This window comes from Squalius cephalus, assembly GCF_949319135.1.
Source record: "Squalius cephalus genome assembly, chromosome: 11".
NCBI lineage: Eukaryota > Metazoa > Chordata > Actinopteri > Cypriniformes > Leuciscidae > Squalius > Squalius cephalus.
The window spans coordinates 9,430,466-9,457,601 of record NC_137132.1 but is presented as its reverse complement, the minus strand read 5'-3'; the positions used below and the strand labels follow the sequence as shown (position 1 = coordinate 9,457,601).

Here is a 27,136-nt window from a genome sequence, read left to right as displayed (position 1 = left end):
AGCAGCACAACTGTTTTCAACATTGATAGTAATAAGAAATGTTTCTTGAGCTGCAAATCAGCATAATAGAATGATTTCTGAAGGATCATGTGACTTTGAAAATTCAGCTTTGCACAACAGGAATAAATTACAATTTAAAATATATTAAAAACTTTATTTTTAACTGCAATATTACGGTTTTACTATATTTTTGATTAAATAAAACTAGCCTTAGTGAGCATACACTTTCAAAACCATTAAAAATCGTACCCAAACACACCTTCTATCCTCTCTGGGTATCTTGTGTCACTGATGTTAGACTTATTGGTTAATATGTTGTAATATTATGTTTAAAACTACCCAAAACACACAGATAATCTATAGACTTACTGTACATTCAATAAGATGGCAGATAGTAACAGTTGCTAAGGTAGGATTGTTTCGTAATGTGTAAAGGCATTTATAATTATTTTTCATTTTAAGGACAAGGTTTTTAATGTTCATGCTCACAAATTAATTTCAGTTTTTTGTATTCATTTCAAGTATTTATGTCTCGTTTTCCAGTACAAATATCGAAACATTCCTAAATTAAGATTTACTTGAGAGGTCTACTTTTTTTTCTGAAAAAAATAAATGAAAGAATTAACTTTACACTTATCTGACTTTAAGCTTATCTTCCTCAAAAAAATCTGAATTAAGTTTATTTTTCTTACCCCACTGGTATATTATTTTCTTGTTTTAACTAGTTCAATTCTGACAGATTTTTCAGAAAACAAGATTTAATATCTTAGTAAATGTACGCTGGAAAAGTTTTTCACTCAGAAATTACTAGTAAATTTAAAAAATAATTACAAGAAACCACAAGTAACACATTGAATTAAACATGATATTTTCAAGTAGAATGACTGAAATAGCATTTTCTTGTAAAAAAAAACAAAAACTTTGATTTAAATGTGTCTTGATTTAACCCTCTATTGCATAGCGTTGCCATATGGCAACAATTACTTTATCTTAATTTTTTTTTAAAGCTGTGATATAAAATCTATGTTTTTACAGTTAGTTGTGAAAAGGGGGCTTTAACTTTTAAGAAAATACACTTTATGAGGTCACATGACCAGGATATCCTGTTTGCCAGTCCTTTTTGCTCATGGACATTGACATGCAAACATCACTGTCTGGGGCTCCTGAAGATAGCCTTTTATTCAGAATTTTGGAAAATTTTCATCAAATAAAAAAATTAAATCAGTATCTGGGGTAAGTAAACTTTAATTTTTTAACATTAAATTCAGTTTTGATTTTATAAGTTTTTTGTAATATGCTAAAATACATTTGTTGCCATATGGCAACTATATGCAAATATGGAAACGTCCTGGTGCATTCAACCTAATGGAGTCCCATTGACTTACATAGCATGAAACTACTCTGAGACTATGTTTACAACTTTTGCTTATATTTTAAAGGTAAAAACATTAGACCTTCACAAGCTGTTGTGGTGGGGAAAAATAAAAGAGGGCCCCAAAGCTTTGTCCCGCCAGATCCTGTCCGCAGAGACCGCACAGACCACTGGCCCTTGCATGCATCTGAGAAGGGCAGATGCAAAATGCCAGGATGCAAGGGCATTGTAAGAAGCAAGTGCTCCAAGTGTTTAGTTTTCCTCTGCTTCACTGACTTTCACAAGTCATGAAGAGATTTAAATGAAATGAAACAGCAAAAAAAATGACTAAATGAAATGAAACGAATGAATAGTGTATTTCAGTGAGACAGGTTCCAGGTTCCTGGTTATTATTACCAGACATTTCAGATAACTGTTGAAATTATATAATGTTTTTACTGTATAAATGTTTGTTTAAACATTTCACTAAGTATGAGATGGATTTGTTGAGTCTTGTTTTAAATAAAATTAGTTTTTTTAATTTTCTTTGGATTTTATGGTACTTTCCACGATTGCATATTGTTGCCATATGGCAACAATTTACCAACGACCCCCCTTTAAACTTTTTTTTAGATTTTTTTTTATATATATCTGTTATTTAGCTCATGTTAAGTAATAAAAACATGCAAAACATTTTTTACAATGTCTAATTAATAATGCGTGCAATAGAGGGTTAAGAATGTTTGATATTTGTAGTGGAAAGCAAAACAAAAATACTGTGTGGGATTGCGATTTTGCCAAAGCCCAGTGATTTTTCCCCAGACCATCACTAAACTAACACGACATCTCCATTCCTCCAAGACCATCACCATATTTCTACGTTCAGCGGGGCCTGAGGAGAATATTTATTCTCGAAGCTCAAGTAATAGTTGTGAAGAAATATTCTTGCCAAGTCTCAAATTCATACTGCTCGTGCAGGGTGCCTTGTCTGCCCGAAAGGCAAACAGATTTGGAATATAATGCGAGGTGTGCTCTGAATGCAAGATCTGAATGGTAAGTGGGAAGGAATGAAGCCGTCACAGATTTGGAGCCTCCAATGGGGTCTTAATGGAAGCGGAGATATCAGGACCTAAAGAGCATCACGTGTTAATGAACTCGGCACCCGGCAACAAAAATATGATGTTTTCTGTTGGATCTAGGTGGGAATTGGCAGGCGGCGTATGAGAGGGAGTCAGATGAGCCCTCAAAAGTGTGGCAGCAGAAGGCTTAAGTAATGCGGCGGTGTGTTTGATGCAGTGAGCGTGTGCTGCACATGAATTTTTAATGGATGCTTTTTACTGTCTGAGTGTCTTTGGCAGAAGCTGGTGTGATTTGTCATCATTGAGGCCGGGACTGCGCTGGTCTTTCTGTGAGTGTGTGTGTGTGTGTGTGTTTTCTCTGAGGTGCAGATGGAGGTCGTCTCCCCGGTGCTCCACATCCTCTCAGTAAAATAAAGCCTCTCAGTCAGGCGGCAAAGGCATTATTGAGCAAAAAACGTAAGCTGGACTGATACATGTAAGCAAAACTAGAAGGTTGAAGGATGAATACAGAGCCGGACTACAGCAAGTTTTTTCCTACTTAGTACAATTTATGATCTTCAAACTGTGGTTTTGAAGAGTCATCAAAAGCGAGACCTGTCAAGATGTATCTCAAATTTCATTGGTTGTAGGGTGAATCTCACAAAAACAAGAAATTGCCTGCTTCAAAAAGAAATGACATTTTTTTTTATTATTATTTCCTAAACATCACATAATGTTTATTGTAAATAAAATGTACACAACCATTCAAAAGAAATCAGCATAACAGAATGATTTCTGAAGGATCATGTGACACTGAAGGCTGGAGTAATGATGCTGAAATTTAACTCTTTCCCCACCAGCGTTTTTGAAAAAAAGTTGCCAGCCACTGCCAGTGTTTTTGATCATTTTCACAAAAGTTTCATGGCCCCTAGTATACATTCTGAACATCAAAAGAAAGCACAGAGCCTCTTCTTTTAAACAGGAACAGAGAAAGAACATAGCCTCTTTTTATTCTAGCTTGATGCATTCCTTTTTTAACAACACTAGGATGTGGGTAAGTTTCATAAAAAAGCAACATTTTGAGCAAAACATGAGAAAATCATGTTTTTTGTAAATCACTTGATCAGAATCAGATCAGAACGATGATCAAATCATAAATGGAGTAGATCGAGTCCATCAAAGCTTCACAGTCCTATATCTCGTCCTGGGCCGACATTTCATTCAGTAACATTAGACAGTTTTGATTTATATGCGGTTTAATGTTGATGATTGTTATTTTACATATGCTTACATTTGCTATCGCTTATTTCTGCTTCTTCTTCGCCTGTGCTTTAATCAGAAGATTCAGTAGTCTTTCAGAAGAGGTGTAATAGCGCCCCCTACCGTATAACAGTGAGAACACTGACAATTCTGTCAATGGCGGGGAAAGAGTTAAGATCAGATATTTTAAATTGTATTAATATTTCACAATATTTGTTTTTACTGTATTTTTTTAATCAAATAAACACACCCTTGATGAGTGCAGACAACTTTGACTCACTGATGATTTGTATTTGCTTAAATATCTATCATTACCTGTCTACATTTTCCAGTGATGTCCACTGGCTGACACTGATTTGAAAATTACTGCATGAGTTGAGTTTTAAAGCTGGATTGCACTTTTCAAATAAGGAAGATAGAATACAGACTTTCCGAGTTCAATGTAATGATTAAATGCACAGATATCTAGTAATTATATACCGTCTGTGAACATTTTTCCAGTTTGCCCATGAACGCTACATTCAAAACATAAAATTGGGTAAAGAAATGCATGATAGACAGGTTTACTTTAGATTTAAGGCAACAGCTTATTTCGGTCAAACTAAACAGAAAAAAGGGAAGATGTTTCATTTGTCATTGTAACCGCAGGCATTGTTGATTGTCTTGACACTGGGAGAACGTTGCAGGCGAAATAAAGTTAAGGAAAACTAAAGCGACCAAGGTCTGGACCTCTAGGGCTGTGTCACAATCCTAACTGATGCTTTCGAGATCGCAGTCAGGGCAGTGTCCTTGCCTGAGGTGACAGTTAACATTTGGATTGGTTAACAGCGCCTAGAGTGACCCCTCTGTGAGCGTGTCTTTGGGTTGGAGGGTTGTAGGTCAGCTTGAAACTGGATGTTGCAGGCCAACATCTGGGCTACTGGGACCCACAGCAACACAGAGCCCCCTGACCTGCCCTAAAAAGCTGTCAGCTGCAACCCTTCACCCTCGGTAAGATTGACATGGTGACTACGCCAAGCATGGTGGCGGAACAGCGTCGCCGCACTGGCCTTTCACAAGTCCTGCCATGCACTGGGCGGATAAAGGGGCGGATGGGTGAGAAAGCTGCAGAGGGAACACAAGACGACAAACCCACCTGTGAGATGTCCATCACAGAGTCACAGCTCAGGGGTCGTGCCGAGGTCAAGTCGTTGAAGCCCAGCAGGGTGGATATGATACCGTTCTGATCGATGCGGCGGATCATGGTGCCGTCTACAAAGAAGATCACGCCATACTTATCCACTGTAATGCCTGGAGACAAGAGACAGAAAAAGGGAATGGATCTCTGCTGGGAGGACAATCGCTGCAAAAAACCCCCCAAAACAACAACAACAAAAACCTGAAATAACCTAGATAATAGTATCTATCTATCTATCTATCTATCTATCTATCTATCTATCTATCTATCTATCTATCGCGATATTTTCATGGCAATTAAATGATACAATTCTCATTACCATAATTAAAAAAGAACTTCATTCTCATTTCTACAATGCAATAAAAAAAAAAGAAAATACTGAAATTAAATGGTAGTATTTGTTTGGCTTTTGATCCATGCAGATATTAAAAAATTACATATTACAATTTACTATATTAAATAATGAAAATCGAATGGGAACCACTATTGACAAAATTAAATAAAAAATTAAATAAAGGAAGGGAATATGTCTAATTTTTCTGAAAAAAGTCAGATTTTTTTCTTCGAGCAAAATTACATTTACATTCATGCATGTATAGATGCTTTTATCCAAAGCAACTAACAAAAGAGGAACAAAAGCAATTTATAAAAGAGCCTACAATAATCATAATATACAAAACCAGGCTTACTAAACATATACAGTTTTCTATTTTTTCCTTTAGATTTTAATGTGAAATGTGATCTGTGCAAGTTTCAGTGAAATTCTCTTACATGGTTCAAAAAAAATAACAAGAAGAAGTTACACAAAGCACACGTTCATTCTGTAAATTTGGAATAAGGTGATCTCTCAACAAATGCATTTCTCTCAGCATCAACATGCTCAATAGGAAGCCAGAATTATAATAAAAAATCCATGCGATAAATTCATTATTTATGTCTTGAGGAACAAGAAGGCATGGAGCATCCTGAGGAAGAGAGAAGCATGTGGTGCTGTTCAAGCTATTTAAGAGCATGTGAATCTTTCCAATGACACTGCGGATGACAAAGGGAAACATGTGACTCTGTGTGCGTCATCTTCCACTGAGATAATAATGGCTTCTGTCACAAATGCTTCTTCAATTTCAGATGACGAAATAGACTAGCAAATCGAATTGTCATTATATTATTATTACATTGTGTTGGTGAAAATGGGGGGAAGAATTCATTTCGGGCCCCCCATAATTCCCCTCAAAGCACTACATATGCTACAGGAAGGCTACCCTTTATACTACAAACTGACAAGTGTATGAAAACCACAGGTTTTGCTATCAATTTCATGCTGTGGTTTTGTGGTTTGCTCAATTTAGACGCTCAGGGCAAATATATGGAAGCAATGCTCATTTTGGAGAGAGTATGTGTGGCTGAGGCGAAATAGCTGAAATTGCTTATAGCACCTTTAAGGGAATTTGCACATAGTCTAATGGGAATGATGGGAAAATTGAATGAGTAATGGCAAAATCACAGTCTGTTTCTGAAAAATGTCAACACTGTTATTCAGATGTCTGGAGGTTTACCTCTAGGGTTTGTAAGTGTGGCTTCCACGGCCTTGCCTCCGTCCCCGCAGCGCGTCTCGTCGTAGGGTAGACATTGATCGCCTGTGCCTGCCACCAGCTCTAGGTTCTTTGCCACATCCTTCACTGTGTTCAGAGACTTCACCTTATACACCTTCCTGCTGCTGGTGTCCGAAAGGTACAGGGCTCCCGAAACGGGACTAGTAGCCAGGTAATATTTGTGTGCAGGGCTATTGCTAAAAACAAACAAAGAAAAACAGTCAATTAGGGTGTAAAGGTTTGTGTAAAGCAGGGTTATTTTTGTTACTTGAAATAAAATAGATGTTAACTAACTAACTAAAAAAAAAAAGATTATATATATACAGTATATACACAGTATATATGTAAATTTTACTATTTGTATGCCAAAGCGACATTTCTCATTTTCATTTAGATTAACTTGATGTAATAAAATAACTAAAACTATAAAAATTACAATAAAAATGACAAACAAAATTACTAAAATTTAAGTGAAAATGGAAAATACAAAATAAAACACTAATTTAAAAAAAGAAATATATAAAAAACTATAATAGTATCTCAATGTTATTAAGGGCCATATTTACTAACAGCTTGCGTCACCGCAAAGGATTTACAGCGCTACTGTCAGGATTTACTAAAGACACGCAGTGAATCACTATTGCTGAAAGGTGTGGATAGGGTTATTTTTGCGGCTGACCTTATTGCATATGGGTTTGTAGGAGTTGTAAGACGCAAAATTTATGGGAGGAGAGTATTTAAACGAACCATTATTTACCGCCCCAAAAAAGCATGTCTTAAACCAGACGCTAATTTGCGCTGCTCTGGGTAGATTGCGTTGGTCATTATGGAAATGATCTGACTGCGTCTGTATTCTTTAATGTGTGTCTCGTCAGTAGATCATGCACAGAACTTTCTACTGCCATCGGCGCTTTTATTAGATTGCCCTCTCAGGCTAATTTGCCCTGTTTAGTAAATCTGATTCTTAATGTTAAATCTAATTATAAGACAATAAAGTGCGGGAGCCTGTTCTACATTGTTAGCCATGATGTGCAGTGAAATTATCCATTTTATAAATGATACTGATGCAAGTGAACTATGTCGAAATGAGCATCACGTGTCACATTTAAATCTATGCGTTAAAACGTGTCACATTCAAATCTATGCGTTAAAAACAGCTTCAGAGATGGGAATTAGCAGTGAGAGATCATGTACATTGCAAATAAGAATCAACATTTGACAGATCCACTGCCATAGCGAGAGATGTCTCTGCCATGTCCTCTCCGCATCAATCTTTTACGGTGTGCATGTACTCTCAGTCCAAATATAGAAACACATGCAGTGTGTGTAAAGCCTGTGGTTAGTACGGTCGGCCCAGTGTCTAATGTGCTGCCATTGTGCATTCAAATAGGTATGACACCAAATCCCCCGAAGGCAAACTTTCATCTGGAGATGCATGTGGTCTAGAGCCGTTATCTAAACACATTATGTATTCCTGGAGCAAAAATGGCCCACAGGCCGAAAAAAAAAGTCCATTATACAGCAAAGCTGGACAGTAAAAGTCATCCCTCACCAAGGGGGGCTAAAGAACATGAAAGCCCAACAAAATAACTCCAATCAGACGAAAGAGGGTCTCTGGTGGGAAAAAAAAAACAGAGCAAAATATAGAGTTTCCTCTCTATACGCTAATCAGATTCTGAGAAAACGATAGAAAGTCTAGCAATTTTACACATTTCATGTTGATCTGTGATATGCTGTAATTGTACCTCTGTATCGCTGAAGGATACATCTGTGGTCAAAGACAGCTTTTGGTGAAATTGGGATAATTTGCACCAGTTTCACAGGTTAACGCTTGTTTGCTAAGTTTGACCACCTACGAGCGTTTCTTCAGGCTCATGCAATTTCTATCAGCTGGAAAACAAGGAATTACTGTAATGTCTGAGAAACATGGTGGAAATTATCTTCAACCCACGTTAAAGCCAAAGAATGTGCGAATATTCAGCAGTTCAGCAGTGTGAAATGCTCTCGCCTTTTTCGAGCAAAGTGAGAAAGGTCACAGAACAAGAATAAAAATTATAAGTGAAAAGCATTCTTAAGTTGACTAGCCATGGCACATGCTATGACACACATCTGCCAACTACAATCATTGCTAACAACCAACTTCTGTACACCATTTAAAATCTAGCACGAGAATTTAGATGGGAAAGGTCATTCAAGACAGCAAAAATGTTAATTGAACAATTTATTCTTTGCAAAAAGTGCAACTTTGCTGGTCAGGCTGTGTTAGTACGCTAGCGATGACTAGCCACAACAAATACTATGCGACACATGTCTGCCAAATGCGATAATAGCTACCAAACAACTTGACTTCAAATCCTAACAAAGTGAGAAAGGTCATGATAAAAGAACAAAATGTTACGGAAAAAGCATGCTTCGTAAAATGACATACTTGTGCTATGACACACGTCTGCTACATACCATCATTGTTAACAACCAACCTATCAAAGGATCAGACTATTCAGAACTTAAAGGTCACAGCAATAAAGTGAAAAATATATATTGTAATAGCACTCTACTGTAGGCTACTGTAGGACTAGCACTCTCAAGATAACTAGCCACAGCAAATGCTACGACACACATCTGCTAAATACCATCATTGCTAACATCCAATTTGTCTACGGATCAGCATTCAAAACCTAGCAAAGTGAGAAAGTTCACTGCAAGAGAACGTTTAGGGACAAGTATTCTTTATAAAATGAATAGCCTAAGCAAATGCTACAACACGTATGCTAAATACCATTATTGCTAAACCCAACTTGTCTTAAATACACATTAAAAATCTACCAAGTGGACACCAAGAGAATAAAAGCATTAAGTGATAAAATATTTGGTGAAAAAAGAGCCACACCACCTGTCTATGGTAGTCCTCAAGAGATGAATAGCCGCAGCAAAAGCAACAACACGCATCTGCTAAATAAATACCATTATAGATAACACCCAATTTGTCTCAAGAGAGCAGCATTCAAATCCAAAGTGAGAAAGGTCACAAGAGAACAAAATAAGTTCAGCATTATTCGAGAGATGCCAAATACCATCATTACTAACAACCAACCTATCTCAGGATCCGCATTCAAAATCTTACCAGGTTGCCGCAAGAGAACAAAAACCGTGAGGTTAAAGCATTCACTACAGGTAGGGCTAGGTTAGAGATGACTAGCCATAGCAAATGCTACAACACACATCTGCCAAATGCCATCATATTTAACACACAACCTGTCTTTGTATAAGCATTCAAAACCGATTAAACAAATCCCAGACATGTAACTCTGGGGCTGTTAGTGCCGAATCCCAGTGGCCAATGCAAGAGTGTGGAAAGGAATAGCGCCACTGTCAGCTTCGATCTATTATTCAGACCGACAGCTGACCTTCTAGAAGATGGCTGGAATCAGGCTGCTTTGGTTGACCTGGGGCCGGCACGTCAACGTGTGGCGGCTGACCGCGTTGAATGATGGCCTTGGTTAGGAGGGAAGGTAAAACAGGTTTGTCAAGAAAAATCTCAATCCCATTTGGCAAGAATCTGCCAGGGAGTTTGACACTCCGGGTAGATGCTTTTCAGTCCCAGAAGCCTCTGTGTTGTACAATGTGTTATTGGAGGCACACGGCATTGTGCTTTCTCTGATGAGGAGAACACCATGACCTTCATAGGCTCCATCTATATTCAACGACTAAAGCCAGTCTGCGGAGGATAATTGGATTTTTCAGCATGTTGCTGGGACGACGGAGGTGAGCGACTCTTGTGGAAAGGGGGTCAGCGGGTATGTCAGAGAGATCATGGTCTAGCCTTATTCTCTCGTCTGTGTGCACATACATAAACACGGTGATGCATTTATTTGTTTTCACACAAACAGCGATGACTGCTCTTCTCTGGTTACAAATATGACTTTGGCCTTTTCAGCAGTCGTTTCTACAAATGTTTATTTCTTAAATGAATTATTGGAACATATTCCGGTAAGTGATTTAGCTTGCACAACCTAAAGCGAAACTTTTACAATCAAAAGAACAACACAAACCTGAAAAGCAAAAAAGCAGAGGCTACTAAAACACTGAAAAGCATGGAGTGACCCATAGGCCAACAAACACTCTATATGTGAAATGTGAATGCTTGGCCTACAAATAGAGGTCCTGCTGAACATACTTCACTTGCATTCTTGTGTAACTATCACGGTAAGAAACCTCTGTACTGAAGAGGGAAATAGAGTTTGCTTTAAAGGTCTGCAGTATTAAATATGGATGTGTTACTGCTCATCTAGCAAGCTTGCAATAAATATGTTGATAAACTGCGCAGCAATATCCTCTTCAATCTGCAGCTTGGGCATTACAGTATTTACCCAGAACAAGACCACTGACTGTAGAAGAAGATCTTTTACATTAATGCACACTACAGCAAGTACTTGTTTTCAGACTTAGGTTACTTGTCAGACTGTTTGGTGGATAGAAAAGCATAAAATCCTTTTTGAGGGAGCCGAGAGACAAAAGGTAGGGATGCACCAATTACAATTTTTTGGCCGATACAGATACCGATAATTCTTTATATTTGAAAGCCGATATATTGGCCGATAAATCTAAATCCAAATTTTTATATAATTTATGAGAGCCTGATCACAAAAACAAAAGTTTCACCAATAAAAGCCATGTTCTAAGCACACAATAATAATATTCTCATTATAATTTTATGTAGTATCATTTTATGTAGCCTATATGACTATTATTTTGCACTTAACTGTATTTTCCCTTTTTTGAAGTGATTCCAGTCATACAGTATTTCAAGCAATTCAAAACCATCATAGCGAATTTTGCGCATCTGAAGTGTCTCAGCTGAAGGAAATAATCCATTATTTATCGGCTTAAATATATTGTCCAAATTTTCTAAACGATATCAATTAAATAGCGGCCGATACTGATATGGTGGCCGATATAACGTGCATCCCTAATAAAAGGTTTGAAATCAATCAGTGATAGAGCAAAAAAGGTTCTCTAATAGATTCAGGGCTGTCAAATCCTGTTCCTGGAGGGCATCTGTCCTTGCGCTGTTGAGCTCCAATCCTAATTATTCACACCTGAACCAGCAAATCAAGGATTTATGGATTACTAGAAACTTCCAGGAAGGTGTGTTCGAGAAAGTTGGGCCCTTCTGTCCTAAAGTACAAGGTCTCACCTCTTATAAAATTTTCATGAAGCAACGGATACCTATATGCCAGAGCATGTCGGAGGTTCTGGCAGCATGACAGAGCATCACTTTCGTTGCCCCTTGCATTTCTCCCTCATGTCCCTGGGACACATCTTCCCAATCAATTGTACAGCGCTTATCTGGCATTGCAAATATGCAGTATACGACTAGCCATTTATTGCAGCATTGCACATGTGCCCTTATCTAAAAGCAACATGATGTGTGACGCCACCCTTTGTCTTGATGGAATCATCCACAGGAAAGTCACGACCTGACGACGCAAGGTTTAACAGAGGCTTCATCATGAAGGATAGGGCATTTTTGAAACTCGCAGGTGTTCTGGGTTTAGCCAACCTCTCTCAGAGAAACCTCTCATATCCTGTCAGTCATACCTGAGCATCAAACTGCTAGCTGTCACACTGATGCCTGTCAAAACCCACAGCTGGTTGTGCCACACATCTTATATTAAGGGTTCATAGCACCACAGGGAGGATGTGTGTAATATTTGAAAGCTTAGATCGAAGTTTGATGACTGATGTGTTTTTTTTTCTTCTCGATACCACACTGCCATTTGTCAAATCAAACATGTTAACGAACTGTGTATTCAGATCCGACGGCGCTTTGAATGTGTAATTTGTCATCGGGTGAAATATCACGCTGCATTGTGGGAAAGGCAGCCCGGGTATTTCTAATGGCTAGGGTTGGGTAATTATATTCTTTAAGGAAGCTGAGTCCCCTGAGGGCGAGAAATATTTAAAACGCTGATACCGGTCTTATGCTAAGCTTGTAACCGCTTTTCCATCTTTCTGTCTGACATTTCAAATTATGTGCCATGACTCTGGTTTCCTCAATGCACACAATTCTTTAAGGCTTTTTTTACTGATGCGGTAACCCACTTTGAGAGTTTACCCATGCATCAAACTGGTCTCTGTAGATCTACAGCACAAAGCTCAGTCGTAGCACTGCCCCTTTTATTGCTATCTGGAGAGGTGTTTTAATGCACTTCTTGGTACGCTTTAATGTAAGGAAAACACCTACACTGGGCGCATTCCACAGGCGACTACAAAAGCAACTGTATATCAAAAAAAGACTGTGCAGAGCATTTAACTGATGTTCATTCATCATACCAAATGGTATTACTCTTTAGAAAAGCTCTTACCTATGCCTGAAATCTTTATTTCTGTACTTAGCGAGAGCAGCATGAAAAGAAGAAAGCGGAAAAAAGAGGGTTAGCTTACAGAGTTAGTACTTAAATTATGCATTAAAGGGATAGTTCACCCAAAAATGAATATTCTGTCGTTAATGTGGTTCCAAACCCGTAAGACTTTCGTTCATCTAAGGGAGATTTGAGAGATTGAGAGATTTCTGTCCCACCATTTACATCATATAAAGCGATCGAGTCTCTTCAGAAAATTTGGACTAAACCGCTCAATTCATATGGATTAGTTTTACGATCTCTTTATGAACTTTTCTTTTATGAAGCATCGAATAGTAGTTGCGTAGCTGTCAATGGAGGGACAGAAATCTCTCAGATTTCATCAAAAAGATCCTGAACGTTAATGAAAGTCTTACAGGTTTGGAACAACATGAGGGTGAGTAATTAATGACATAATTTTCATTTTTGGATGAACTATCCCTTTAATGTACAGAGAAATGGTTAGCGTGGTAAAAGTATACTACTACAGACAGTTCTACAAGCATGCATCACAACAAACAGAAAGGATTCCTGCACAGCAGACATACTGGATTGTTGACCAGGCCAAAATGTGTCAGTCTGTTCTGATATGGAAAAACAAAGCTAAATGCAAATAATAAAATGCAACCAACCATGTGATTCTATATAGATAGGATCAAAAAGGCTTGTGATAGGAAAACAGTTCCCAAGAAATCAGGCTAAAATAAATTTCAGAGTAAAATCCTGATGCAAAACCAGTTGAAAACCTCTGGCCTAGACATCCATTTAATTCGTGACTTTCATCTGGAAATGTAATTTATAAAGAGTTTGTTCATTCCCAATACATCTCTAAAATGCTTCCAGGTGGATGATGTGTCTTTATGAATGTACTGTAGCCTATGTGAATATAGGCTATGCAAAATTACCAGATGACTGTGCCCAAAATTAAGTGATGCTTTCCAGATACCAGATTCACCCTTTAACAGATGTCTTGGAGATGCATGTGTGCTTATTGGGTTCGAAGGAAAGGTGGATGAAATTTCAGCATTACATTTAAAGAAACAATGCCCCTAAAAATGAAAAATCTGTCATTTACTTCCTTCTATGAAACAAATCTGGTCAGTCTTTTCAAACATTAAAGTGAGACAGGCTTGGAATGAGTAAACAACAACAAAATTGTCATTTTTGCGTGAACTTTAAATATAAAAAGCCAGCATCAATCATGTGCTACTGTATATGAGTAAAGCTCCAAGATGCCTTTTGGATTGGGAGCAACTTATCTAAGAAGATTTAGATGGTTAGGCGAATGTTTGTGTATCTATGCACATGCAGAATGCCAAACCTGAGCTCTAAGACACTTGTGACATTTCCTGTGGTGAAGATCCGACGGACGTAGTTGAAATCCCCCACGTACAGACTGCCATCCGAGCCACAGGCTAAAGCTACAGGTGCGAGCAGCTTGTTTCCGTCCGCCAGCCCGTTGCAGCTCGGACAGGAGATACTGCGCCTTCGCCCGTTACCCATGATGCTTCCGATGACCGGGGGCTGCTGGGAAATGAAGATGTTCTCGCCGTTACCCTTGTGCAGGATACCTGAGTGACAGAGAGGGAGATGCCATAAGTATTTTGTCCATTCATTGTAATTTACACAAATCCATTCAGAGCGGCATTCACTCAGCAGTAAATCAACAGGTTTTGTCGGATATGAGAAGCCAGGGTTTTAAATCTGACTCAATTCTGCTCAAATTTAATGACATTAAATGTATTTGTATGGAGCTTTTCTCTGCCACAGAGCAACAGGACGGCTGGCGGCGCTTGAGAAAGGATTTCGCTAAATAACCAGGCCGAGATGTGCTAAAAAGAACTGAATTAATTTATCGGAAGGAGGTGTTTTTCTCTCACACAGCCAGATGCTTCTGTACAGAAAGCAGCGAAGTAAAAGTCCACAGTCACAGCAGGAAAAAACTTCCTCTTATTATCAGTATCACAGTCAATCTGAATCTTCACCGCATGCCTCAATGAATCTCAGATGCTGAACAGCTTGCCACAAACGCCATTCAAAAGTGGCAGAGTGGCAAAGTGCGTGAAACTCAATTTCCAGTCATTTTCATTCTGTAGCGCTTTCTCCCCGAGCACCTGTTGAACCACGCTGTTTTTTGAGAGATGCTAAATAACAGCGTTTTCAGGCCGTCTATGCTGATTGGCTAGAAATGTAGCTGGGTTTACTGGGCTTATTCACATCAAGCTCGAAAATAAACTGCGTAAAAGGCTTTCGATTGAAACAAGGCGTTTCCCTGGAGCTTTGAAGAAAATCAACATTTTGCTGCTGAAATAAACTTAAAAAAAATTTAAATCACTGATAAGTAACATACAAGCTTTTTTACTCAAAATATTCCAGATAAACATGGAGCAGTTTAAACCTTTATTGTAAGTTGTATAAATTGTATCTGTTTGCATGCTAGAGCAATTCACTTACTTTCAGAAATAATGATTTTTTTCACCAAAACCTGACAAATGAAAAGCAGTTGTCAGCAATTTTAGCATTTTATAATTTCGCTTGAGTGCGATTCATTTTATTTCAGTAAAGCAAATTTTTTTGAAGAGCAAAAATTTGTGTCATGCTTTGGTGTGAATTTTGTGGTCGTTTTTTGGCAGCAATTAATTCCGCTTAATTCATTTCCTTAAAGATGTACAAACTTTTCATAAACCTGACAAAAAAACAACACAAAAAAACACTGTTCAGGTAATATTTTGCTTGAGTCTCATTCAGGTGTATGAAAGGAAACTTTGTGAGTTTACTTGAGTGTGATTCATTTTCTTGAAGTTTTACACATTTGTTTTGCAGAGTCTGACAAAAAAAAAAAAGTTGGCATTTTTTTTGGCAGCAAGTCATTATGCATGAGTTCAATTAAGTTTCTTTCAAGTCTACCAATGAAAACTATTACTGCACAAGTATGGAGCCAAGGAGAGGCAATTAAACGGATGGCATTAAAAGAAGCTTCAGTGTAAATGACAGAGTCGCTTGGGAAAGGAGAAAGGAAGAGAGAGTTGACATTTGAAGAATTTGAGCAAATTTTACTGGAAGTCCACATGTCGACAGCGCTGGGTTTTAGTGACAGGCCAAGCTGTCACCTGCGTTCCTAACACTTGTGCTACAAGTAGGCTTCATTTACTGAGATAAGTGCACCTGTGCGCTAGCAAAAGAATACTTGACAGGAACCGAAAATGGAGCAGTTTATGTAATCACTGATTTCAGAGACAATTCAGCAGCAACTCCAACTTGACCAACTCCAATAAGCTCCTGTCGTAGAAATAACGGCTTTGGCTTGCTGAGCTGGGGTTTGAAAGAAAATGAATATTCAGTGATATTATCGGTTTAACTGCATTGACGATATTGGATGAGAACAACATTTGAACCGAGCTGAACTGTATAATGACACTACTACAGTCTGTAGAGCTGCTTATAGCTGAATTGAATTTGTTTTATAATAGACAAACGCTGCAACATTGACAGTTATTGAACTGAACCAAATGGAGCTGAATAATCAAGGCACTATTATCTTCTCTAGAGCTGCTTTAGCTCAAATTGAATTTGTTTCATAATTGAAGAATTTCACATTAACATTTTTATTTTGCTGTTTATTAGGGTGAAGCTGTTTTGAAACAATCTGGATTGTATAAAGCGCTATACTGTATAAATGAATGTTATAACTTATCCGAGTCCGGGGCCCAGTTTACACCTGGTATTAAGATGCGTTTTGGTCGATCGGATCACAAGTAGACGAGGGAGACACATTCCCGTTTACACCTGGTGTTTTAATCCGTCTCTTTTGTCCACTTTCAACCACTTCTTGAAAGTAACTTTTAAAGGCGCTATATAAACTAAATGTATTATTATTATAACTACTTCTGTCTGGATTTCTTCGAGGGGAGGGTCTATGGGTGGGTAAATGTATGGGTTTTTTCAGATCTTTCCATCTAATGGATGAATGTGATTTCGTGCTGGAGATGACGGAAAAACACATGGAGAGCATCAGCTTTGGTTTCTGCTCTGACAGACGCAAGACCAGCCGAACACAGTGAGTGTGTGAAATCAGGAATGGTGAGAACATCGTGCTTGGTGCGTTTTTTTGTCTTCTAACCAAACTTAGGTCTTCAGTTGACAAAGTTTAAATCCCATCTGACTAGCCGCACTTCCCATAATGTTTACTTATCAGGTCAGTAGATGGAGATCAGGCGGTCTTTTGTGGCTGTTCGAACGCATTCGATCACATGAGCGTTTACACTACGAAAGCAATCCGGTCTAATGCGTTTTCGACTACCTCTGGAAGTGGTAGAAAGTGAACAAGCTCAAAACGTTTTACACCTGTATTTAGTGCCGTCCACTTGTGATCGGATTTATAAAAATGCTTCCTAATACCAGGTGTAAACAGGGCCGAAATGTCAAGCCGTAATAAAACTAAGCCTTCTCGTCCTAAGCAAACAGTGAACATTTATGAGCTTTTCCAGAATGGAAAAAAACTCATCAGATTTAATTAATAATCAACCACATTTTTAAGAGCATTTAAATATCTCTCTGTGTGTACCAACTCACCACTTTGGATGTTCAGCGCGTGATGTTTGTCCACGCTCCAGCCGCCAAGGTTGGACGCAATAGTCTCGTATCCCTGGAGGACGGCTGTCCGCTTCTCCCAAAGGATCAGATCCGGGCAGGATTCGTACTCAAAACCCACAGACACTAGCAGGAGTGAAGAGGAAACATCGCTAAGCTTGAGACTGACAACAGCCTTGAGAAATTAGACACTAACAACTTCATTCCCAACTCACCGAAAGCCTCAGACAGCCCATAAACTTTCTGGCTGTAGACGTCTGCTTTGTCCCAGACAAAGTCGTAGGAGAGGTTAGGCGCAGCTGAGAACCACTTCCTGAAGAGCCTTCCCTCGACGGCGACCATGAGGTGCACCTTCATCAGGCTGAACGGGATGGTGGAGTGGGTGAGGGTGATCCTCAGGAGGGACTTATACCCCGACGTCCGGCTGCTCAGGTAGCCCAAACGCACGTCTGTACCTGGGATCCGCACCTCCTCTTGGAGGGTCTGGGGAGAAGGTGAAAATGTTGATATTTGTTACAACAAAACAGAGCCAACAGTTACAAATCTTCTAATTTTGTGGGAGATGCACCCTGCTGAGAAGTGTTTGCATTATTTAGCATCCGAATCTACACAAATGAGAATGACTTAATTTCTTCACAGGAGACATTTTATTATACAGTGCAAAACAAATATTTGGTGAATCTATGTCATATTTTACCCTTAAAAAAAGAAGAAAAAAAGCTATTGTATTAAAAAAATATTCTATTAAATATATAGTACACTACCAGTCAAAAGTTTGGGGTCGAGAATATTTTTTATGCTTTTGAATGAAGTCTTTTCTGCTCACCAGGGCTGCATTTATTTGATCAAAAATACAGAAAAAACATTGAAATATTGTGAAATATTATTACAATTTAAAAAAACAACTTTTTTATTTGAATATATTTTAAAATGTAATTTATTCTTGTGATTCAAAACTGAATATTTTGCATCATTACCCCAGTCTTCAGTGTCACATGATCCTTCAGAAATCATTGCTGCTCAAGAAACATTTCTTACTATTATCAGTCGAAAACAGCTGTGCTGCTTTTCATATTTTTTGATGAATAGAAAGTTTAAAAGAACAGCATTTTTTTTAATTTTTTTTAAACATTATTCAATGTATTTGCTGTCACTTCTGATTAATTGAATGCATCACTGCATGAACAAATAAATAAATAATGAATTAAATTAATATGAATTGCATGTAAATAATGAAAAATGTTCATTATTGTAATGTGAAAAAAGTGGGGTGGGAGTAGGTGATTTGGCAGGACATAATTATCACAATATTGCCAGTTTTCTAATAATACAATTTTCTAAATATCATTTCTTTTTTTTTCTCCTTTTGATTTTGGGGTTAAATGTGACCCAGGAACTTTGAATTGCTCTGAGTGAACAAATTACTCAGTGTAAAGAAATGCATACATCTAGGTCACACTGGCATCATCAACAACACCTTTGTTTCCTCATAGGAAGTCGGTTTGGAGACTCAGTGGCTCAGAGGTTTCTCATTGCTCACACACACACAGAGCTCTCATTAACTCTCAGGGTATCGCTCCTTTATCACAGTCAGGCACAGAGCCGACCAATAAACACAGCCGATCGGTACAGCGTCAATAAACACTGATAAGAGCTCTTCCATAGACGTTTCTGTTTGTAAACCTGTGATAACTCTGTGTGTGGGTGTGTGTGGATGCATATGAATAGTACGTGTGTGTGAATAACCCACCTCAAGATTTGGGATGGGACAGATTTGTGCCGATATTAATAGCCCAGACAGCAGAATGCATGTGAGGCTGACTCATTTATCTTGTTAACCAAAGACGACGACAAAATAATTAGCAAAGTGGCACACAGGTATCAAAACACACACACACATAAATATGCGCACATAAAAAAAACCCAATAATATATATATATATATACACACACACACATACACCTATAGACACACTTGGACACAACAAAACTATTGTACACAAACTCACACACAAAAAACCTGTCACTCAAGACCAAAACACAGGTGTTTTATTTTCCAGCACCGACTGCAAAGCTCCTCCTGGACTCAGACTCAAAAAGCTTCCATGCTGCTTTCGTCTAAATGTAATTATCGTTCTTCAGAAAATGTCTGGAGTAGTAAATTGGACTGTGTATCTCTGCCCAATTACACACAGGAGATAAAATCACAGGACTGTCACCCGAGACAGAGCCTCGTCCATTCCCCTCTGATGTACATTTCCCAATACCTGTCCCCTGCTGTCTATCAGAACATCATTAAAAACCAGCACTAGTCTGGAATCAATCGTGGCAAATTACCACTTTTTTTATTTTTTTTATTATCTGTCTGAGACTCCAGTACACGTTTGAACTGTCTGCAAGTGTCAGACTAAACAAGACTAAATCTGTTAAAAAACATTAGACATTCAAAGTTTAAAATGAACTCAAACAAAAATATAGTAAAAATTTCATAAAACAAGCATTTTAAATACAACACAAAATGGCATTCACAATGCATCTCAGTCATGATAAAACTAAAGCAGCAAAGATCTATTCTTCCACACTAGAGTAAAATGGATTATCCACAAAAAACAAAAGAAAGAAGGGCGGAGACTGAATGGTGAGCTTGAGTGGTCAATAGTGAGTCAGAGTGGTGCAGTGATGACGTCAGAACCCGGAAGACTAATTCGCCGCTGGTTCCTTTGAGATTTTCCTGTGGGGTTTTATAATGGAGTTTTTTGATTTATGTATAAAATAAAGCCAGTGGTAAACATAACTTGACTATACATTGCCATTTTGTTCTACAATGTAAATTGCACTAAGTAAAAATCCCTGTAAGAAAGGGGCGGAGTTAAAGCGGAATAAATGATCTGAGAAGTCCAGCATACGTCATTAGAGAGAAGTCTGGAAGATCGAGTTAAGACATTTTTGATTAAGAATTATGTAAAAAAATAAATAAAATACAAATAAATATATGCATGAATAAATCATTTACAAATAGACCAATAACATGTATTTAAAAATACATTAGGTATATTTTCATTTCATGCAAAATAACTGGGATTTGAACTGGGATTTGATTGGTTAAACTTAAAATTATAATATTCATGCATTGTTATTATTATGCTGCCCCGCCCACATAGTTTTGGTTACATTAACAGATAAATCAAACACAATATTTCACTTTTTTTTTTCTTCCTCCCTGTATCTCGTAATGATCTGTTTTCATCACCTGAATCTCTGGAACGACGATTCCCCTCTCTTTGCAGGTCCCGGCGAACGCCGTCAGCGGGGCAGGCAGGACGATAGGCATGGGACGGGTGAAGCTGCTCAGGTCGCAGCTTGGGATGTCATTGACCTCGTGTCGCATTACAATGGTGTCCATGACGAAGAAACGTCCCCATGGCAGCCACAAGGTGTGCTCCTGAGTGATGAACGGAGCGCGCTCAAACCTCAACGCTACGGCCACGCCACCGTTACTCACCAGGTCGAAACTGAAACGGAGAGGACATGTTCGGTTAGACACAGAGCTTTGCAGTTGTGTTTATCAAAATCTGGGTTGGAAACCTTATGATTGTAGGTTCAAGCCCCACAAGGAACAACTGTCACCATTGTCACCTTTAGCAAAACCCCTAGCCAAAAGTAACTCTTGCCCGTATATATTTTTTTCATGTCAGTTTCTCAACTACCTTCTGAGAGTATTTACAATTGGTAGATGCTTTTATCCGAAAAAACGTACACTTCATCGAAAAAGTACGCTTTAAGCTGGATGTCGACTAGTCTCTGATCGTAGCCTATAGAGGGCGCAACGGGATAAGAAATCTTTGAAGTTATGTTTAATCTTTTAGTTATAAAATGACAAATAAATACATACTCCGAGAGCGCTCCACAAGATATGTTTGATTATATCATCTGGATGCTCAAAATATATCGCATTAATGCACGTTTTAAACAGCTTATTATACACGTCAGCTAATCGCAGTTCTAAACTAATGCGCTGCTGCACTGTAACACACACACATACTGTGCAGACAGTAGCTCGCACATCACACACAGAAACATTCAGTAGTGCAGAAATTTATTGTCAACACTGTTCTGTGATTTATCAATAAAATTGCGTAGAAACTGAAAATTTCTTAGTAACTAAAACCCAGAGCTTCACTATTAGTAGAGAGACACTGACAGGTAGAATTAATTCACACGCAATCACTCTTTTACTAATGCATTCATATGCATGTAACCTTTACATGATATCTGAACATGATATCTTATATCTGTATCTGATTTAGAACGAGCAGAAATCTGTGAGAAATATGACCCAAAGACAAAATAACTGATAAAAATAAGCAGTTACAGTATGTAGGAGCAATAGCCTTGTGGGCAGCACTGTGTCATATGCCATAGCTGTGCACAAGGCAACCCGTGTTCTGAGTCTCAGCTCGAGGTTCAGGCTTATTTGTTCATTAATGACACCATCAGCGACTAGTCGACATTGACTCGACTTCAATCACATAAATGTTGTTCAACCCCTACAGGAAAGCACACAGAAGAAGTGCTCTTCCACAAAAAATGTATTAAAAAGTGATAAAAAAGTTACAATACTGCTTATAATTCACAGCTTATGAAAAAAAATAGTTGTATTATTGTTGTAAATAAATAAATGTTTATTAAAGGTGTTCTGTTTTACCAGAATTTTTGTTTGTTTGTTTTAATAGTGTTTTTTTATTTTTTTGTGAACTGCATTGAAGCCAATTAGTGTTTGAACCCAAATGACCAAAATGTCTAACCTTATACAAGGGCAAGGTCACTCTCTCATTGAAATGAAATACGTTTTTAATATTTAGGAGTACTATTATTTTAACATAAACATGAATCGTTTACAAGTTGCCCTACTATACTCATCACATCGTAATTCTCTATGACTACTTATCTCTTGAATAAAACCATTTATAAACGCATCAGATTTTAATAAAGTGGATCTGATTCATTAAGTACAGTTCTTTGCTTAAGTATGCCAACCATCGCTGCCTTAAAAATGGCGTTTTGATTTCCCATTCAGTGAAATTACAATGCTATTTAAATCTCCCACAATACCATTTACTACCATTTTAATCAACGTAATTCACCGTTTCTCTGCCTGCCATTAAAACCAGACTTAATAAAGGTTGTAATTCATTATGTTTCTCCAAATGACAGGATTCAATTGAAAAGGACTCGGCTTCGGTTAGTAGGGACGGTTTTTATCTGGCAGCTACACAATGTGACTGGAATACAATGAACTATTGGCTCAGCCTAATACACAGTGCTTTTGAATTTGCATTAATAAAATCAGCATGAATGAGTGGTGTCGTTATTCTCTTTTGAGGAGTGAACTGGCAAGATTCCTTGCCGCTGCAGTAGCCGTGCGTACGCCGGCGAGCGTCTTTTGTTGTGTGGTGGAACGGTGCGCTTTGATAAAGGAGGTGAGAGGGGAAATGACATTTAAGGGAAGGGTAAAGTATTATTGATCTGAGCTGTCTGCGCTAACATAACTTTACAACAACGCTACAATGGCAGCACGCGCTCTGCATATAGAGTTGCTCTGATCAGAGAGCTTTGTTGTTGACACCGCTTAACAGAAACGAAACGGGACGCTATGTGCTGGCTAGCGTGTGTGCGGCTTGCTAGGTGACTGATTGTGTTCAAATCCAGAATGCTACTCTGATCTTCTTTTTGTGTATCGTCATGAGGAGACACACCTTTACAACACGCTCTGGTAGACATGAAAGCACAAATGCACTTTACTGCCAAAAACGCCTACAATGCAAACAGCCGATTAGCAATACGTGATATGTGGACGCGTAGAATGCGCTGTACTCTGTGTCTTTGTTCTCGAGGTTGGCATAGATGCGGTGTGCATCTGTAGTCACACCTCAAGCTGCTTGAACATTAATTCAACTACATATCCCAACGGGCCATTCACAGAGCTTTCATTGGCACGGCTGATAAACAAAGGTCTGCTTTGCCCTTGTTGTCGTGCCCTTGCTAAAATGTGAGCATTTGTCTGTGCGCTGTGGGAGTTTGAACTGAGCGTGTTTGTTGGGAAGTGTCTGCGAGAGAGAGAGAGCGTGTGTGTGTTTTTATGCAGCCGTAGAGCTGACGCTAATCTGCAGTAAAAGCTAGCCAGCTAGTCACGTGCTGAGAGACGCGCTCACACATATATAACCATGACACGGGCACACAGACAGCCCTAAAGGCTGCCATGCCAATCGATGAGCGATTCACAGGCCTGTTATCAATCACACAAGCACCTCAGGCATGGGTGACACACTTTATTAGTGCATTCAGCCTTTCAGTGCACACTTTGAGGGGACGCAGTGTTAACCCAAAGGGGGTTGTCAGATCGATGGGCTAGACCCCAAAAAGGTCGAAGACACACACTCTCAGTCCTCTGAAGTGAACCAAGGCTACGTTCACACAGCAGCAGAATATAATCCTGTGTGCTAAATACAATTACATTCACACAAATTTGTTATAAACGAGAATGACAATCGTGTTTGTTGAGAATGACAACAGAAACACTGACCAGAAATACACGTATTAAAATTAACCATGGTTTTCCTACAAATAAAACCAAATAAACATGGTTAATATAGTTTAACCATGGTAACCACAATTAACCATAGTTTAACCATGGTATTTGTAGTAAAACTGTGGTTATTCAAATGGTAAATCATTCAGCCAAAAAAAACAAACAAACAAAAAACATGGTTACTACACTTTTACTATAATAAAACCATGGTTAATTTATACTGTGGAGCTTCACTTCAGTTATTTATTAATATAGACAGGATGTAAATATATTTACGTAAAAAAATCACATTATATCGTAATGACAAAGACAAAAATCGGTGTTGCCTACATTGTGTTATCCTCTTTATAAAATTTGCACCCTGTTGACTTCAATGGGGCAAGTTTTAAACCTGCTTTTAGCCTCTTAACATCCTTGATGTGTCATTACAAGTGCACAGGTCATGTGAGTGATTCCTTCAGAGTGAACACGAGTGAATCTGACTGCAGTAGATGTGAAAGATATGAATAAAAATTATGTTATTTTAGCCAGCACACATACCTGTATTTACATCCTGTTTTCGGCTGAAGTCCACAGTAGTCGATTGTCGAGTTCACGCGCATAGGTTTAGTACGTACGATCATGCGCCCGAACTCGAACAATCGACTACTGTGGACTTCAGCCGAAAACAGGATGTAAATACAGGTATTTGCGCTGGCTGAAATAACATAATTTTTATTCATATCTTTCACATCTACTGCAGTCAGATTCACCCGTGATCACTCTGAAGGCTGGGCACTTGTAATGACACATCAAGGATGTTAAGAGGCTAAAAGCAGGTTTAAAACTTGCCCCATTGAAGTCAACAGGGTGCAAATTTTATAAAGAGGATAACACGGTGTAGGCAACACCGATGTTTGTCGTTGTTCTCTGTACTGACAGCACTCCAAATTTACAAAAAAATGAGCTCAATGTTCAAATTGACCGGAGTTCTCCTTTAACCTAGTACCTTTGCCTATCACTAGCTGATTAGCCCGACAGCTTAGCATCCTGGTAACTGATCAACCAACTAGCTTAGCATACTATTGACAATTAGCCTACACTAGTTGACCTGTTAGCTGACTTCAATACTAATATTAATTTGTACATTTTACAATAATGTTCCATTAGTTAGGGTTAGGTAATGCATTAACTAATATTAACTAACAATGAGGAATACATTCGTTACAGTACTTATTAATCTATGTTAACATGAATAAAAATACAACTGTTCATTGTTAGTTCAGATTCATTAAATAATGTAAAATACAACCTTTGATTTAAATCCTGTATAAGTAAATGTTGAGATTAACATTAACAGATTAATAAATGGTTTAGAAATATTTTACATTGTTAGTTCATGTTAACTGATGTAGTTTACTAATGTTAACAAATGAAACCTTACTGTAAAGTGTTACATATTTTGTTCATTCAAGTTGTGAACAATAGCTTTTCCAGTAAAAACAATATATATATTTATTATAGGCTATATTTATTTAATTTTTTTTACAATGTTTGAAACTTTGTATTACTAGTACTTCTCATGTTTATTGGCTCTTTTAAGAGAAATCAGTTTTTGTATTCCTTTTGCAGTCCCATTTTGTAGTCCCATTTGTAAGTTGCTTTAGAAAAAGTTTCTGCTGAATGAATACATTTAAGTGTTAAAGAACATTTAATAATGTTCTCAAAACGCACAAAACTTTATTTATACATTGTTCATGGAACGGTTTTCTGAATTGTTTTAGCTCGCCTAACATTTTTTTAAACAAAAAAAGAGGATGTTTTGAAATTTAATTTAGCAAAACATTCTTTGAACATATTTTTGTTTGCTGGAAAATCTCCACACATTGAATCTCGCACTACACCGGTGTCACTTCCACTACATAATAATCATGTGAAATCTTTTAAGTCTATCGCCTATAGCTCAGTGGTTGTTGATGACGTGACACAGCATTCAGCTCTCTCCTTCAGGGAAACAGGGTTGCGTAAGTGACTCTCAATACATCAAGTCAGATGTATAATGGATGGCTTTTAGGATTTCCAGAGTCTGACTTCAGGCTGAATTTTGTATTACATGAATATTCACTGCATGTTACTTGGTCAATCCGACTCTAGCGGTTGGAGTAGCAGTGGGACCTCTTTGGAAGTGAAGAAAGAAGTAATTTAAAAAGCAAAGGCACCAGGATAGTACAAAACACAATCAAACAAAATCATTTAAGACAGCTTTCCCATTTTAAAGCAAGCAAACAGGTGCATTGGTGATTTCATGCCATACTGAGTCTGTTCTTGCAGGGCTTGATGGGCTGTTGTGGGAGGGAGACCATGTGTTTACGAGCAAAGAGAGGGAAAAAATAGAGAGAGCCAGGGAGATGGAAGTTTTTTTTTTTTTTTATGGCTACAAAAAGCACCATCCAAGCAAACAGGCAAAATGCGCATGGTGTGCTGGGGATAAAACCTCCAGCACATTATACAACATTCTGCCATACAGAAAGCAGTTAGAGTGCCCAGATGTGGGCTAAAGGTGCATGTATAATGGTCCAATTTGAATACACGTAATTTTAATTGCTAACCCACATCTTTAAATATGTTGCAACTTACCTGCCATCCTGTCTGGTGATGGTATACCCATTGGCTGGTTTGTTAATGAAGCTGATATTTACACCGACCAGAGGAGTCCCATCTGAAGTCACCACTTGTCCCCGGATAACACAGGCATGACTGTGGGGTTAAAAAGAAAAAGAAAATCATAAGTGCTGTGTTACAATGTAGAAAAGCATAAGATGTTATTTGTAAACACATATAATAAATTAAATGAATCCAACAGCTCTGAGGAAACCTCAGCGGGATTTTCCGTCTGAGATGCAATAGATTACAGACAAAAAATGGGATAGTGTTTGTGTCATTCCTGCTGTTTGAGAGAACAATGGTATAAGTGCTTTCAGTCACAGCAGATATCTGGGCTTAAAACTGCCTCTATCTGATGTTATCTGTCTGCCTCAGGAGCTCTGACTTACTGATCGATATGAAAAAGTCAAACGCAGTTTCTTAAAATCCTAAACAAGTGCAAAACAGCTCCCCGCTAGACACGCCTTATGACTCACAG

The 27,136-nt window shown here is 38.2% G+C and overlaps 1 protein-coding gene across 9 annotated transcripts in view; it reads right to left on the bottom strand.

The window, feature by feature from the left end:
* tenm4 (teneurin transmembrane protein 4) overlaps positions 1–27,136 on the bottom strand; it is a 245,647-nt gene that overhangs the window by 36,227 nt on the left and 182,284 nt on the right. For 7 of the 9 annotated variants that reach the window (XM_079885418.1, XM_079885420.1, XM_079885419.1 and 4 more), the window contains 8 exons: positions 26,632–26,751; positions 20,677–20,938; positions 17,642–17,909; positions 17,409–17,552; positions 14,158–14,407; positions 12,801–12,821; positions 6,400–6,632; positions 4,805–4,959 (listed from right to left, as the gene is read on the bottom strand). In XM_079885418.1, the coding sequence (XP_079741544.1) occupies positions 4,805–4,959; positions 6,400–6,632; positions 12,801–12,821; positions 14,158–14,407; positions 17,409–17,552; positions 17,642–17,909; positions 20,677–20,938; positions 26,632–26,751 (1,453 nt within the window). The remainder of the gene's footprint in view (positions 1–4,804; positions 4,960–6,399; positions 6,633–12,800; positions 12,822–14,157; positions 14,408–17,408; positions 17,553–17,641; positions 17,910–20,676; positions 20,939–26,631; positions 26,752–27,136) is intronic. The other 2 variants (XM_079885421.1, XM_079885425.1) reach the window with 1 other exon arrangement.